Below are 16,327 nucleotides of genomic sequence, written 5' to 3' on the forward strand. Positions count from 1 at the left end.
CAGGCTTCTTTTGCTCAATACGTGTTACATGTGCTTTTTCGAGCGTGAAAGAATCCTGCAAGTGCACTCAAAATTGCCATGCGATTGGCCGCTCATGCACTTTGCGTATATATATATATATATATATATATATATATATATATATATATATATATATATATATATATATATATATATATATATATATAGAGAGAGAGAGAGAGAGAGAGAGAGAGAGAGAGAAAGCGGTATTCTCTATGGACGATGAGTTCTACACGCATGTGTGGAACGGCATTGCTGCAATAATAAGCTTCGCCTTTAAGAGTGGCACGCTATAGCAATCAAAGATCCCTGACTTCTTCTCACGCTTCCCTGCAACTGCAGCTTGTCTAACCGTAATGTTTACCGAGAAACGCTGCCCGCGAACGCTATGCAGAAACTCGACCGCGTGAGTGGGTCGCGATGCGGCGGAGGCGTGCGCCATCTGGAGTTATGGATGGATGGATGGATGGATGTTATGAGCGTCCTCTTTGGAACGGGGCGGTGGGTTGCGCCACCAAGCTCTTGCTATTATATTGCCTAATGTCCTACCTACGAAAAAAAAGAACCACTATGAATTACCACAACTAAATTTTCTGACCCCCTATTGCGAACTTTGCTATTGTACATCACCCTTTCTTGTCCTTTCCCTACTTCCACCAATCTTCCTATCGCCTCTTACTTACTAATTCCTACTGCGGACATGTTTACTTTTCCCCTGCTCTCGCTGAACCCAAGGGCTTCAAGGAGGCCAGTGGTGCCTAAATCGACCGCTGGGTAGTCGTCTTCACATTCTAATAGAACATGTTCCATAGTTTATCTAGTTTTACCGCAGCAAGCACACGCTTCTTCCTTATATCTCGCTTTGTAGGTGCATTTTCTAAGGCATCCCGATCTCGCTTCGAGAAGCAATGAGCTTCTCTTTGAGTTATAAATTCCTTCCATTGCCGCCACCCATGACATTATTTCAGCCTCTCTGACTTTCCGCTTGACGTTCTTTGTTGCTGTGTAGCCCACCCTACAGGCCGCGTACTTGCTGGTAAGCTTCCTATAGTTCTTTTCCTCCACTGTGAATCAATGTTTTTCCTGTGCAGATACCTCAACACTCTCCCAGCCCATCTATAGTTTCGTCCATATTCCTCAGTCTTTCTTCATAATCAGTTTTACTGCGAGCTTCCCTCACTTCAAAACTAGTCCAGCCCATGTCCCCCAATGCGAGGCGCTCACGGGAAGCTCACGGCGCTTATTGCAAGGAACTGGGCGCGCCGCTCCGTGGCCCCCGAGATACTCGCGCGCCGGGGCGCGCAAGTGGCGGACGCCGTGGCCGGTCTATGAATGGTAGAACCGCTGGACAACGTGTTTTTTTCTTTAGTTTTCGCGTAGCCCAATTATGTTTTCTCTTATAGCCAAATTACCATCCGACGTATCATGTCTGCAGTTTGTGTGTAAGTCGTACTTTACGATTTTTCTACGTATTTAGCTTGAGAAATTCAATCAGTTCAATAGCTTCAGTGTGCCACATGGAAGGCCTGGGTATGGGTGGCTCTAAAATCCTTTTTTTGCCGAGGCGATGTCCGACACTGGATTTTCTGCGACACGGCGCCTTTAACGCTATCGCCTTAAAACCGCGGTAGTTAACACAGTTTGAGACCGGCCTGGTTGATGTTTGTGCCTGATTCCTGATTCTTTCCTGATTTCCTTTTTTTTCCTCTTACGTAGTTACTCATGGCAGGTTTCTTTTCCATTGCCGCCGCCCACGAGATTATTATTCAAGCCTGCCTGACTTTCCGCTTGACGTTCCTTGGCGGCGCAGCCACCACGAGCGCCCCCTTTCGCACAGCCTGCCGGTGTCGTTCACCAACCTGCCCAACCATGCCGAGCTGGAGCTGCGCGCTGCCGCCCGGGTCCAGCGGCGGACCGCGACCGCCTCCAGCGCGGTGGACATCTGCCTGCAGCTCGAGTCCGGCGAGCGGCTCATGGCCCAGTTCCCGGCCTCGGCGTCGCTGCTCGACGTCGTCTCCCGCTGGCCCGACAAGATGTGAGGCTTTGTGGATCTATGCACACGTGTATACGTTATAGCAGTGAATTTCAATGGGGCCGGTTGGTTCATCTTTGGAATGAAAACAGGAACAGCGCAACGCGGGACGAGCGAGTAAAGAGCGCGGGACAGAGCGCTCCCTAGCAACCTCCTATAGCAACCAACTGCGCTCTGTCCTGTGCTCTTTACTCGCTCGTTCCGCGCCGCGCTGTACCTTTTTTCATTCTAATGTATACGTTATTACTTTTTTTATGCAATAAGTGTTGGTCGTCCGCTGCGTCTTGGCGGTGCAACTATTTATTTATTTATTTTGTTATTTATTTATAAGAAAACGGGAACGGAGTTGGGAAATGAGCGCCGGAGCGGTATGACGTAGGGAAGCAGGTGACGGGGGAGGGGGGTGGAGCTGTGCGAATATGAGGGGTGAAGCTCATTTCACAACAAATGCCTCGAGCACCTCTAATTAAATTCTCTCTAAATCACTCTGACTGAGGTTAGGTTATAGGCTATATGTTGGCTGGATTGTTAACCTAAGCCTACTCTAAAAGAAGTTTACATCATTTGGGTTGTATTTTGTCCCCAAACAATAATCGTAATCGGTCTTGCCCGCATTTCCTTTCTTTAACGCTGCGAGCCCGGCACTTCATAGTCACGAACGGCTTGCGCGTTATCAGCATTCTCGACAGGAAAGTAGCTAGCGCCGAGTTTTCAAAAGAGGAAACGCAAGCAAGGCAGGTGACGATTGTTTGGGAACGAGGTAAGCCCCAAAGGGCGTAAGCTTCTTTAGGGCGTACTTAGAGGGATTTAGAGAGAACTGTTCAGAGTCGTTAGGGGGATTTCGATGTGTAATGACGTTCACCTGACACTCTTAGACAAAGTTACACCCTTTGGGCTGTATATCTGCCACACAACAATAGACGTCATCTGCCTTGCTTGCGTTTCCTTTCTTGAAAACGCCGCGCCGCTACTTTCCTGTTCGCGATGCTCTGTGAAGCTGATAACGCGCATGCCGTTCGTTACTGGGAAGTACCCGGCTTGCAGCATTAAAGAAAGGCAATGTAGACAAGACAGATGACGTTTATCGTTGTGTGGCAAGATACGACACAATGGGTGTAATTTTGTTTTATAGTGTACACTCTAAAAACGTTTACACTCTTTGGGTTGTATTTTGTCCCCAAGCAATAATCGTCATCGGTCTTGCCCGCATTTCTTTAACGCTGCGAGCCCGGCACTTCATAGTCACGAACGGCATGCGCGTTATCAGCTTCACAGAGCATTGCCGACAGGAAAGTAGCGGGCGCGGCGCTTTCAAGAGAGGAAACGCAAGCAAGGCAGATGACGATTGTTTGGGGACAAGATAAGCCCCAAAGGGCGTAAGCTTTTTTTAGGGTGTACTTAGAGGGATTTAGAGAGAACTGTTCAGAGTCAGGGGAATTTTGATGTGTAATAACGTCCACCCGTGTGTACGGCGCTCGCGTTGAATTGTCCGGTACGCCGATTACCACTGCGCCGGGAAGTGCCGCCGTGCTGTTCTTATCTCTTATCACACGCGTTCATTGCGCTGTTGTGTTTCGGTCGAATCGTTTGACAACGGCATTCATTGGCCCGCACGTGACCGCGAGGTGGTAAAAGCAGCGGTGCGGATATCGACAGATAATCGTGGTGGATGATAGGATCTCGTAATGCTATCACATTGCAGTCGCGCTAGTGAATGAGGGTGACCGCCTGCGCATTATCTTTTTTTTTGTGTCTTTTCAGTCGGATTCTACGGTAATCGTCCGATGCAGCTGACAAAAGCTATTTCCGCTCCGCTTCGTCTCGATCGCAGTGAAGAGACAGACGTTTCCTGCACGGCACGAAAAAAAAAAAAAAACGCACCGTGTAAATCGGTTGTAATTAACGACGCGTACACTTGTTGTGATGGGCGCACTCGGACGGATGGATGGATGTTATGAGCGTCCCTTTGCGCCACCAAGCTCTTGCTATTATACTGCCTAATGTCCTACTTAGACTAAACAAGAAAAAAACAAACACTATGAACTCTCACAACCAAATTTTCTGACCACCTATTGCGAACTTTGCTTTAGTACGTGTCCGTTTTCTGTCGTTTCCCTACTTCCACCAATCCTCCAATCGCCTCTTACTGATCCCTATTGCGGACATGTTTACTTCTCCACTGCTCCCACTGAACCCAAGGGCTTCAAGGAGGCTGGTGGTGCCTAAATCAACCGCTGGGCAGTCGTCTTCACATTCTCATAAAACATGCCCCATCGTTTTCCTAGCTTTACCGCAGCAAGCACGTGCTTCTTCCTTCTTATGTCTCGTGTTCTAAGGCATCCCGATCTCGCTTCGAAAACTAATGAGCTTCCGTTTGAGTTATCATAAATTGTTCCTTTCCTGATTTCGTTTTTTTCCTCTTAAGTAGTTACTCATGGCAGGTTTCTTTTCCATTGCCGCCACCCGTGATATTATTTCAGCCTCTCTGACTTTCTGCACTCGGATGGATGGATGTTATGAGCGTCGCCTTTGGAACGGGGCGGTGGGTTGCGCCACCAAGCCCTTGCTATTATAACTCGTCTCATTTTCTCGCCTCATCGACGCGGCGCCGCCTGGCGCCGGAGCGTTTCGAACCGCGGAATTAAGCGCACAGCGTGCGAAATTGAACACGCGCGCGTCGAAAGGTTTGCATAGAACTGCTCGATCTTTTCTTCTTTTTTTTTGTTCAGTAATACGAACGCCAAATAGGTAAGCGCGCGGTGCTCGAATCCGTGCTAATTACGATGCGCAGTTTCTTCTGAAGAGACGCGTACGCCCAACGCAAGAGTGATATCTCCTTTTCTTTCTTCTTTTTTGTTTTTTTTTTCGGCGCGCCGTGGCTGGCATCGTCGGTCACCGGACGCGGCGGCATCGCGTCACACTGGACACCGCGCCGCCTGTTTATCGCATCCGTTTCAGCGGCCGCCTGTTCTCGAAACGGAAAACCGCGCGCGGAGATGAACTGTGCTCTCACGCGCCGCTTCGTACGTCACGTGCTGTCTCGCGGTTTCGTTCGTTGCCATGCATTTTAAAGGCCCCGTCTCGCGGAAAGTCCGTCTGCGTCCGGCGTCGGACGTCGCCTCGGCAAAAAATAATTTCCTACCCAATTTCGAACCGCGCATCATACCCAACCACTCTTCTACCACCAAAGTTGCTCGTACCCTGCCTTTCTTTCACTCTTTACGAAGTCGGTTCCTCGGAATTTCGAGAACGGCGGCCCACAAACAAATGTAACAAAAAGAAAAAAAGGAAGAAACACCGACAGCCCATATCTGTTATGTTAGCTCGTCTCCGACTGATATATTAACAGTGTGAAACAATAACAGGAGATCGACCCACGCGAGAGGCCGTGTTTCTACCAGAAAGCTTTGCCTTCGTGCACAGCATTCGCCGCCGGCGTTTTCCGGCAAACGTTCCCGTTACATAAGCCGCAGTTGTTGGGAAGCCTGAAAGCAGTCAGGGGTCTTTAAATGCCATCGCGTTCCACCCTTAAAAGCCAAAGCTTAAACATCCTCCAATTTATTTTCCTTCTTGATTTCCTCTTTCTTTTGTTCTTTCTTTCTTGCCTCATTTCTTTGTTTCCTTCTCTCACTCTACGTTCTGTTTTTTACTTCTTCCTGCCTGTTTTCATTTCTCGCTCTTCTTTTTCTAAATTTCCTTCCTTCTTATGCGTTCATTTATTTCATTCTATCTGCTGATCTCTTTATGTCTTTCCTCATTTATTCCTTTCTCTTCTTTTCTTTGTTTGCTTTCTTTCCCCTTCGCTTCTCTCTTTCTATTCTTTCTCTTTCTTCTTTCATTTATTTCTTTTAACTCGTGCTACGTTTCTGAAGGTCCTATAATACCTTAAAGCAAAGTTTTGGCAAGTCATTAAGACAGGTTGGTTGTGATGATTTTTTCCTGTAAGGGGGGAAGGGAGCTCTCTGAGTTGCTCCACCTAGTAATTTGCTGGCACATTGGGGTTCCTACTTCGTGAGGATTGTTCATCCGATTCCATTCACCTCTTTTCACTTGTACTGCGGAGAAACTGATCCCGGCGATAACTGAGGTGTGGCTTCATGCGAGCCAAAAACAAAGGCAGGAAAGTAACAACGGAAAATGCAGAAGTATTTGTTTCGGTATGTGGCATGGATGAAACGCTGGAGGGCTGTGCACTTAGAGGAATGTTACAGAATGCTACGTGGGCCAAATTAATCCAGAGTCCTATATTATGGCATTTCTTTTTGTCGTTTTCATAGAGACATCTAATAGAAGTGCAGTTTACAGAATTGTGATATCTCTACTCTGGTGCGGGGTTAAAAGTTGCAAACTTGATTCACAATTTTATTTTGCTTGCTGTTTTTTGGGAGCATTCACAATACTAGGTGCCCAAATTTTGCATTCAGTACAAATTACCTTTCTCCCTCAAATACAGCAAATTTCAATTAAATTGATTTACTTATTGCCCATTCTCAATGGGAAGTGGCTTATCTGCTGTCTATTACAGCACACATCTAAGGACATTTATCGGCTTTTTTCCCACAGTGTTTTAATCTGTTTCTTATTGCATTAGAGAAGTGAATGTAAATGGCTTTACTCGCTGTTTCTATCTGTTCTTTGATGTCTCACATTATCGTATAATTTGTACCAGTGAGGTATGGGCATTTGCAGTCATCGTTCATTGATTACGGTTGCAGCTATGCTCCCTGATCTGATGAGTTCCTTCACAAAAAACAAAAACAAGAAAGGCCCCTTTTCACCATTAAAACACTGTTTCATTTAAGCTTTTCTGCTGGTTGGTACATGACTCGCATTCTTTTTTTGTTCAGTGATGTCCAAGACACAGCCCAGAAAATGGACTTGGTTTGTGTCTACATGAGAAAAGAGGTAAGATAGTTTTCAGACGCCTCTGAATTTCCCCATTCCCTGTTCATTTCGTGCTTGCTGCAGGAAAGGTTTAATGCAAATGTATTACAGACTAAGACGATCACATCGAAACGATAACGCGTGCTCACATCGCGCCACCTGCAGCAGGGAACGGTGGCAGTCGCATTTGGGTTATCGCGTATTAAAAGCGTGCAGTGCTCACGCTTCCATCGGCACTACACCCACACAACACTGTGAAACAGATAGGTGAAGATGCTTATCGCAATAATGTTATTTGACGGCGATAACTGTGAATGCGACGTGGCGACGACCCGCGAGCAGGTTTGCTGGTGCTACTGGATTGAGAAATCAAGTGCATTCCAAGGTTTTCACGTGATGCGGGTGCGCGAGTACTGCAGGGAAACCTGCTGGTGCGGGCGGCTGCCATAATTCTCGAACGCACGCACGTGTGCCTTGCTCCATTTCTTGTTCATACAGGATATAGCCACTAAAAGAAAATAAAAACTAAAACTTATTGTACAATCGCAATTTCGCAATGTAGTTAACACGTTTGGGCCGAAAGATAGTATTTTCTGGGATCAGTATCAGCAGGTAAAAAAAGAAGCATATCTATATTGGGTCATTTGTCGTGTTCTCTTTCTAAAGCATTGGTATGGGGAAATCGTACGAAACGGGATCGTATCAAGGAGGTCTTATTGTAGTTCTGAAGACACGCTTTTGTGATTTTGCATGTCATAAATGAACCCACCATAGTGGCGCGCAGTGGCTCCCGATCACAAGGTCACATGTTTTTTTCTGCCACCGTTACGGCTGGATTCTGATGGAAGCAGTATGCACAAAAGTATCTTGCATTTATATTTAAATGCAAGTACATTAAAGAGAACCCGAAGTGGTCAAAATGAATCCAAAGCCCTGCATTACAGCGTCTGTCATAGCCGAAGTGTTGCTTCAGAATGTTAATCCCTATGAATCGATCAATCAGGTGTTATAAATATCCCGGTGCCATATGCAGTCAAAGCTTCCTCATTCCTCTGCTTGCTTTGGATACGACGCTTTCGTGGGTCAGGACAGGTGATCAGGTTATTGCGAGGTTGCCACGATTTCTTTATTTATTTTGTTGGTCACCTTACAATGTGAAAGGAGGCAAGAGGAAAAGTGATTCTCTGACAGCTTGAAGGGTTTTTCGTCCGCCTGTTCGAACACTGGTAGAAGTGGGAAAAGAATGGAACACAGTTGGTGTACCAACAACAAAAACAAAGCAATCTGTATTAAAGTTTTTCCAATCCAATCCTGTCATAAAATGTGAAATACTACAAGGTGTCAAGCTGTGGCTCTGTTTACTTTATTTGCGCAAACGATTTGTGCTAAATACTGTCCCATTTTGCAAGCATTGCCTACTAAAATACATAAATTCCATGTGACCCTTGCCGTAGCAAAGTGCATTTGCTGAGAGTGTTAATTAAATTTGCTCACATGACTACGGTGTTTGTTTGCACTACATTACCTTTGTTATTTTTACATGTTGACCAATTATCCCAACTAAGAGCCCTTTTATGTGCTGCAGGGCCATGCTTTGAGATCTTCAATACACAGTTGTCTGTTTGGCTTTCATGCTATTTTCTGCTGCTGTTTCCAGATTGTCGGCATCGAGCAGCTGCGTGAGACAACTTTGCAGAACCTTGGCCTTACAAGTGGCAGGGCTGCCATCAGGTATTTGGGCCCTTTGTAACCACATTGTCTTGTCTGGCTACTTCGGACGGCATGTTTGCTCTCATTTCTTTGCGTCCTGTTAGACAAGACATTGCCTTTGTGCCCAATTTAGAAGACATTTATTTTCTTGGGCTCGCAGTATGTTGTTCCTTACTAATTCTCTATTATTTCTTGCTATAACTGTAACAATGAAATACATTAGCAGTGAAAATAAAAATTACACACAGAAATGCCCGGTGACAGATATAGCAGAACAGGCAGCATAAACTGTTATGAGAAATGTGAAGCTTCATTTGAACTGTTTCTGCCATGCCTATCTGCAACCCAAAAACACGAAAAAAAAAATAATTGACAGTCAGAGGCAACAGAAATTAACAAATAGATTGCTGGCATTGCAACAATGAAAGCTGTTCAGAATGAATCAGTCATAGGAAGTTTTAGGAAACCTTTGGTGGGTTTCTGAAAAAAAGAGAAAAATATTGACATTGAAAGGATTAGCTCTACCAGGTTCCTGTACGCCCCAGTGCCCGATAATCCTTCAATAAACATTCATTTATGTATGGTGTAAAAAAAAAAAAAGGAAACGGTGAGGTGAGGGCCGAGTTATTATTTACGTCCCTTCTTGCTGCAGGCTTCTCCACAGGCCCAAAGGCTGCGTCGTGCAGCAGGCCCACGTAAGCCGGCACTTTGTGGTGCCATTCAAAAAGGAGGAGGACCCGCCCGCTGCTCGGAGTGTGAGCCCGACCTGGACGACACGGCCCACATCACCAAAGCAGGCTCGGGCCACAACACCCTGTAGTGACATGGCCACCTCGCCAACGCGGCCGAGTTCAGCGCCACCACAGGTGAGTCGCACGTGCATAGAAAAGCCACCGGAGAACCATGATCCCAGGGCCAGGATGGCCACACGGAGCAGTGGCAGAACATGCAAACACACCCCCTCAAGAGATAAAATTGATCAGATGGTTATCTGAATCAGGTGTGCTGAAATCTGCAGTGTACTGAACGTAGGATCATGAAAGCATTTTGCTGAAGCCACTCGAGGATTATTCTCAAAATCAAGTGTATGAGCATTACGGACGTAATTAGTTGTATAAGTATTGGTCGCGGGATCAAATCCTGTCTGTAGCGGCCACATTTCGATGGGAGTGAAATGTAAAAACACCTGTCAACCGTGAATTGGGTGCTCGTTAAGGAATCCCAGGTGGTCGAAATTAATCCAGAGTCCCCCCGCTATGGCGTGCCTCATTACCCGATCATGGTTTTGGTGGGTTTTGGTGGGTGGTGGGTATACAATTTAATTGTAAATTGTATAATTATTATTAAGGCTTGTGTTTGTCTGTACAAAACTGCCTTGTAGGTGTTTTTGGGCCTAGCCAAGGTTGTTGATTCAGCTTTTAGCCTGCATTTCTTTCCTAGATTTATTCTTGAAAACTAAATGTGAATTGAATGAAATATTGAAAGGTGATAGCTTCCCAACAGGTCTGCTGAGATATGCTGATGGGACGTTTGTTGGCTAGCTGTATTGGTCAGCGCTATGGTGCTTGTAGGTGCCGTGGTGTATGAACATGTGTGGACATGGTTCGGCAGGTAGCCTTCAGCCTCACCGTGTGACGAGATGAGAGACATGCCGATGTGTTAATTTGCCCTAAACCTAAGGTCATACCACCAGGTATGCTGTGGCCAGTGTCCCAGAAGTATTGCCTATGATTGATTGATCGATTGACTTTTATTGTTGTCTTTGCAGTGTGCAAACACTGCATGTGTACCCATAGCCCTGGGTTGATTTGGGTCCAAAGAAATAAATTTGTATAAAAGCAGTTCGGGTGGTACCATAAAAGCAACACAGTGCAAAAAATCAGCAGGGCTGCAACGTGCCTTTTTCTTTTTTTTTTTTTGGAGGTGGGTGGGATCTTGCATTTAGATGGCAGTGTCTCAGCATAGTGTGCTACATTCTATATGTAGGAACCTTATGTGTGGTGTATGCAGAACACCCGTTTCAAAACATACACTTGAAAGGAGCATGAAACTATGAATGAAGGTCACGTGTGATCTTCACCGAAGATTCACAGTTGAAGAAAGAGTCATCTTGGTCTATAGATTGAACATGATGCTTCCTCCATTCTGGGGAATCACTTTCCTGCACTAACCAGCAATCTAGAAGAGGGAAAAGGAAGGGAAGAGGGCAAAGGAACAGCAAATTTACAACTCAGAGCACTGGAACATTAGCACCTTTAAGCTTTCGCATGCCTGTGATACAGCACGCAAGCTGTTCATTTTTCATTTGTTTCTTGTTTCTACACTTCAGGCAACGTGTACACGACTGTGCATGCCAAAATAACATGTTAAAAGAAAGGCACTGATCAAAAATGACAATGTTGATGTCTTGAGACACCTTTGGTTGGACCTTGCTGTAAGTTTGAATATATAGCATGCAGTGTTCTTGTGAAAAAAGTTCGAAGGCAGACATTCTAATATTTGCTCTTAGTGCGAGTATGTTATCATGTAGCATGGTTCACTTCTTTTATTGTCTACACCAGGTTTATTTTACGAGTGCGTGGATGGGTTCTTTCAAAATTTGCTGCACATGTATTAATAGACGTTTTCTTATTTAAGTGATGTTTCTGTTGAGAGTTCATGCATGGTGCCCATGTCTGTAAACGTGACAGAACTTGCTTCAGAATTGAAAATTCTTAATCTGGTTTGCTGGATTCCACTTTTAATGATTACACATTCAGGAAATAGGCGTGACACTGAATTTTCCATGGACAGAATTAATTGGCGCTGTAAGGGGTTATTCCACCGTTAATGTCACGTTAATAATATGTGATAATTCCCAAGACATGCTTGAGGTCAACGCAGTTTGAGAACTTTGATGTGAAGGTGACAAATGGCTCATTGGGTGAGAAAGCCGGTGTCCGGTATCTGTAGCAGCAGAATGGCACTTTAATTCCCATTGGCTGGGATGCTACGTCACGAGTCTGCCTTGATGGAGCAGAGTGGGTGAATGGGAACACCTGCTGGCCGCACCAGCATGCCAGGTGTTGTGCGAGGAGAGAGGGCATTGCCGTGTCATCCTTGCTCTCGCTCTCAGGACCCTGTGTTAGTTGCACAATCCGTGTCCGCGCAAGCTCTTGCGTGCATTCTAACTGCGCCTCAGTAAGGCCAAATCAAAATGCGCCAAGCATCTCGGTGTGGTCGCTTGCCTGCGAGTAGCTCGTACCTCAAATGATTGCTCAGCGGCATTCAATTGGACATTAATGCTTTCGCATTCACAACTCGTAAGTGCTTAGGTGTCCTTGGATTTTTCTAGACTTCCTTTCTATATTTTTAAAAATAATTATGTGGTGGTGGTACCGCACTATGTGGTGCTATACGGCAGTGTTCATGTGATGTTGGTTATAAAGATTGTTAAGTAAAATTTAAAGATTGTGCCACTGTCTCGACCTGAATTGGCACAGTAGAGCTTTTCTGAGCTTGTTGAATTCACTTTTGTAGTTCTTTGTCCCTGTTCATTTGTGCTGTGTTGCATGTTCAAAAGAAGTTCACTTTTGGGCTTTGTAGTGGCTATGAAGTGATTAGCTGTCTGTTTATTTCGGGAGCTGGTTTGGTGAAGGATTGCCAAGATGGTGACTGTCGCTTTGCTCTCACAAGCAAAACAAGCTTTCACCACAGTTACAGTGGGCTACAGCTTTTTTGGGATGCAGTATGGTCCATTTTTACTGCTAAACCATGATTTTCTTCTTTTCTTTTTCTGTTTCTTTTTTTAAATTTCCTTGTAGCAATCTGCTGTTGTAGAAAGCTAGGCTTTACAACTTGTTTCTTTTAGCCTGTTGTCTGATTTTCCATTTTTAGATCTTTCACCCTCCTTTTGTAGTGTTTAAGGTGATGCTAATTTGTGAGGACGGCAGCGTCTCGTAAGGCAAAAAGTGACAATAGGTCATGGCGAGCTCTGGTCAAGGGTTAATGAACCAACTGCGACTTCACTGCAGGATGTTGACATGGCGTCCCCCACTTCTGGCCAGTCTCCAGTTCGTGGTGACAACGCTGCCGACCACAAGGTTCGATTTAGCCCTCCGCCAGCCTCAACAAAGACAGCAGCCCAAACCGTGCGCGAAGAAGACATCAAATACGTGAGTTGGTTGGTGCTTCCTTGTCTCAGCACGCGAGTCACTTGTCTTGGTTGTGTATTGATGTATATGAAAGTCCAAACTAATTTTGTTTCTCTCGAGTGTTTCTTTAAAGGGGCCCTGAACCACTTTTTACCAAAGTGGATAAATGCATTTGAAGTTAAGGTAGACTACTTCAGAAATACTTTGCCGCAAAAAGTATTTCGGTACGTTCAGAGGAAGTGAAGTTATTGACAACAAAACATCCTGTGAGCGGTGCTTCTGCTCCTTCTTCAATGACTTGCACCACAAAGGCTATGGCAGAGCGGGGCGTGCCCACAACGCTCCCTGCTGAATGGGACCGTAACGCGCTGTTCAAGTTTAATTTTGGAAGTTCACATGGACGCCACTACAGATTTTGGTGCCTACAACTTGCCAAAGGCAGTTGTCCTCAGCGAGCTACAATGTGCTCAGCCAGCGGACGTGTTGCAGCATCCTGTGGTGGCTGTGGTATCTACACTACGTAGCACACCACAGTGACATGCAACTGTAGTGCGTAGGCGCAGCGTTTGCTTTGTGCACGACTGGGCTTGAGTGCGCGCTTGCACTCGTGTGCTCTAGTCTGGCCGTGCTGCGCAGTGCGAACTGGCTTTGTCCTGCACCAGCTTGACTGACGGATAGTAGCCACATCCAACTTGCGCATTCTGAAGCGCTATCAATAGCTCAATACAAGGCAAAGTCTGCCAAGGCATCTAGCCAGCAGTGGCCAGGAGTGAGCGCATGCTGGCAAGCGTGCATGTGGTCTGACCTTAAGTTTCTGGTATTTTGAGGCTAGTAGAGTGTTCAAAAACACGTCGAGATTAGCGAAACCCAATGGCTACAACACCAATAAGCAGGGTAGGCCAAGTTGAATTCCTGCACAGGCGGTCGTGGCCAAGCGTGAGCAGACAATAGTCAGCTTCTTCAGGAAGTACGTAATTATTGAATTTCAAGGGCAGATTTTCCCTTACTTCAGCTTGTTGATTAAACTGCGTCAATAAATATACACGGTAACAGTAGGTATAAGCGCACTGATCCATACGCCCTTCGTTGATGTCAGTTATTGGCCAATAGCAGCCGCGTATGGGAATCTGCTATATACTACGAAATAAACCGTCCAGAATAGAGTGAGGAGCAGGCTTCTGTTGAAAATTAGCCTATTAATTAGCTTGGTGATTGAGATGTTGGTGACACCAAAATGCGAATGGGACTTTGTAAATTGTGCTTGGTGTTGGGAAAGAACGGACAGCAAAGTGTTCTCCTCGCAACGTCCTTTCAGATTGGTGAGCGAAAGGCAGTACTTTTCAACCTGGAACATTGCCCTCCACTTGTACCGGGTGAGTGCAAATAAGTTGTCAACATGGGATTTTTCGGACTCCCTAGGGGCTGCGAAACGTCCGAAAAATCGTGCAGTCAAAAAAAAAAAAAAAAAAAAAAAAAAAGAAGAGAAAAGAAAATTAGTGCCCGTCTTTTACTGCCCCTAAGGGCTCAAATCGCCACAGGCACGTCCGAAATAGCCCTTAAGGCCTGATAGGACAGAAGGCATATCGGTGTTCGTGCTGTGACAGGAGACGGCGGGTGCACGCGTGTGTAATTAAGGAGTACATACTGTGTCCCGTGACATTTGCCCCTTCCCACTCTCGGTATGCTTCACCGCGTAACACGTGTGTATTGGGGCGAAGCTGACTTTCGGAGACCGTTGTTATGCAACGCAACGTGCTGTCCAAGCTATGAAGCAGTTTAACGAGAATTACAAAGGCGGAGTCTGCCGTTGCTGACAGTGGCGAATTCTTTCAAGGAAAAACAGGACATCGAATAGCAAAAAGTTCGGTAGCCAACGTCGAATCAGGCAGGCCTAGTGTTGCCGCTATGATGGCTATGGCTGTCAGCGGATCTGTTACACCTGCTTTAAAACAGGCTGTCTTGGGTATACAGCTAGAATAGCTTGGGTTACCCAAGGTATTCGTTTCTTGCTCATCTGGGCATTTCATGTTTAAGCTAGGTGCACAGTTCATGTGATTAGTTCTATGGTCCACTTGCAACAACGTAGTGCATTTAGGTTGTTTGTGTGCTTTGAAGGATTGTTGAAATTGTCCTTGTCTCTTATGATTTGCAGAGGACCTTGGGGACAGTTTCTACGAAGTCACTATAGAAGACGCGAAGTACCTTTTTGCAGACTATAAGAGGCAAAGGTACACCAATTACTGTACAGCATGAGAATGATGTATCGCTTTTTTTAAACTTCTTTGCGTGTCATAGGCATCATGATTACTGCACCCGCATTGTGTTCACAAGTTGCTGCGCGGGACTTGGGCAGCAGCTGCAGCAGTTGCATTAAATCATGGTGACTACTAGACATGTCTGCCACCGCCAATCTCAGATGCCACAACAGCGGCACATTAGTGCGGAGTATTCCGTGCAGCACCTTGACGGCACCACCTGCAATCTCTGAGGCTGTGGCGGTGGCACTCCTATTTTTTGTGCAGTTCTCCGTGCAGCAACTTGTGTATGCTATATATTTGGACAATTCTGAACAATTTGAACCAATGGCCACACAAGTGTTCCTATTGATATTCGTGCAGCCTGCATTGGCGTGAACACTGCACGATGCGACGCTGCCAGGCTAATTTGCAGAGAGTCGGGGGCTGTGCTTTGTGGACACCTTGTTTATGTTGTTGCTGATAATGGTTCGTGATGGCATTCTGCCTTTCGAGTGTCGAACCTTTCGGCCGAAGTGACACAAAACTTAACTGTGAGGCTCTCGGCGTGCATGTGGCCGATGGATGCTGCAGCCGTAACGGCAAGACCTTTGAAAAATGCCAGCATGCCGCAGTAGTTTCCACTTTCATTCAACTAGAATGCTTTGCTCTCGATAGTATGTAGAATCCGCTCGTGTCCCGCTGATAGTGAAATATATGACAAGCTCTCCAAGAAAAAGATGGTAGCGGATGGGCTCATAGTTTCAAAAGGGCAGGTGATTGGAACTGGCCGGGCGCTGTTTCGAAGATGCCGTGACACTGCATTTCGTTCTTTAGGCAACGTTTTTAATGGAAACGCAGTTATATCTGTAAAAGTGCCGGCAACAAAAATTAAGGTACCAAAAATTCTATTTTCGAACCAATATGGTGTTGAATTGTAACCACTGATGCCAGTTGCAGTATTGGTAATTTTTGCTTGTTTTGAAGAGCGAGTCCGCATGTAACAAGCTAGTACCGGTACAGCCACTTTTCACGGTACTGTTGAGTTTGTTATAAACAGGTTTGACTATTTCACAGCGATGTACAATAGATTAATTTTGTCTGCTTTAGAAGTTGTAATTAATTGGTGCAGGTTACAGAATCGTGATAACGTTATTTACTGCCAAGTTAGAGTTGAACAGTTAATACATTGAGACTTTTTCAGTTTTAAAATTTTTGTTAAGGGATTGATGGCCAAATGAAAAATCTGTTCCCTACAGTCACTAGATGTAAACCTTTTTGTTTACGTTCAATAAACTTAATCAAAGACCGTG

The 16,327-nt window shown here is 45.5% G+C and overlaps 1 protein-coding gene across 1 annotated transcript in view; it reads left to right on the forward strand.

The window, feature by feature from the left end:
- The window catches only part of LOC126525811 (tether containing UBX domain for GLUT4), a 52,104-nt gene that overhangs the window by 19,707 nt on the left and 16,070 nt on the right, over positions 1–16,327 (forward strand). Inside the window, exons 3-9 of the mRNA XM_050173741.3 lie at positions 1,832–2,056; positions 6,901–6,958; positions 8,595–8,668; positions 9,300–9,513; positions 12,661–12,801; positions 14,096–14,153; positions 14,933–15,008. Coding sequence (XP_050029698.2) covers positions 1,832–2,056; positions 6,901–6,958; positions 8,595–8,668; positions 9,300–9,513; positions 12,661–12,801; positions 14,096–14,153; positions 14,933–15,008 — 846 coding nt within the window. The remainder of the gene's footprint in view (positions 1–1,831; positions 2,057–6,900; positions 6,959–8,594; positions 8,669–9,299; positions 9,514–12,660; positions 12,802–14,095; positions 14,154–14,932; positions 15,009–16,327) is intronic.

The sequence above is a fragment of the Dermacentor andersoni genome, chromosome 8 (assembly GCF_023375885.2).
Source record: "Dermacentor andersoni chromosome 8, qqDerAnde1_hic_scaffold, whole genome shotgun sequence".
In the NCBI taxonomy this organism is placed as follows: domain Eukaryota; kingdom Metazoa; phylum Arthropoda; class Arachnida; order Ixodida; family Ixodidae; genus Dermacentor; species Dermacentor andersoni.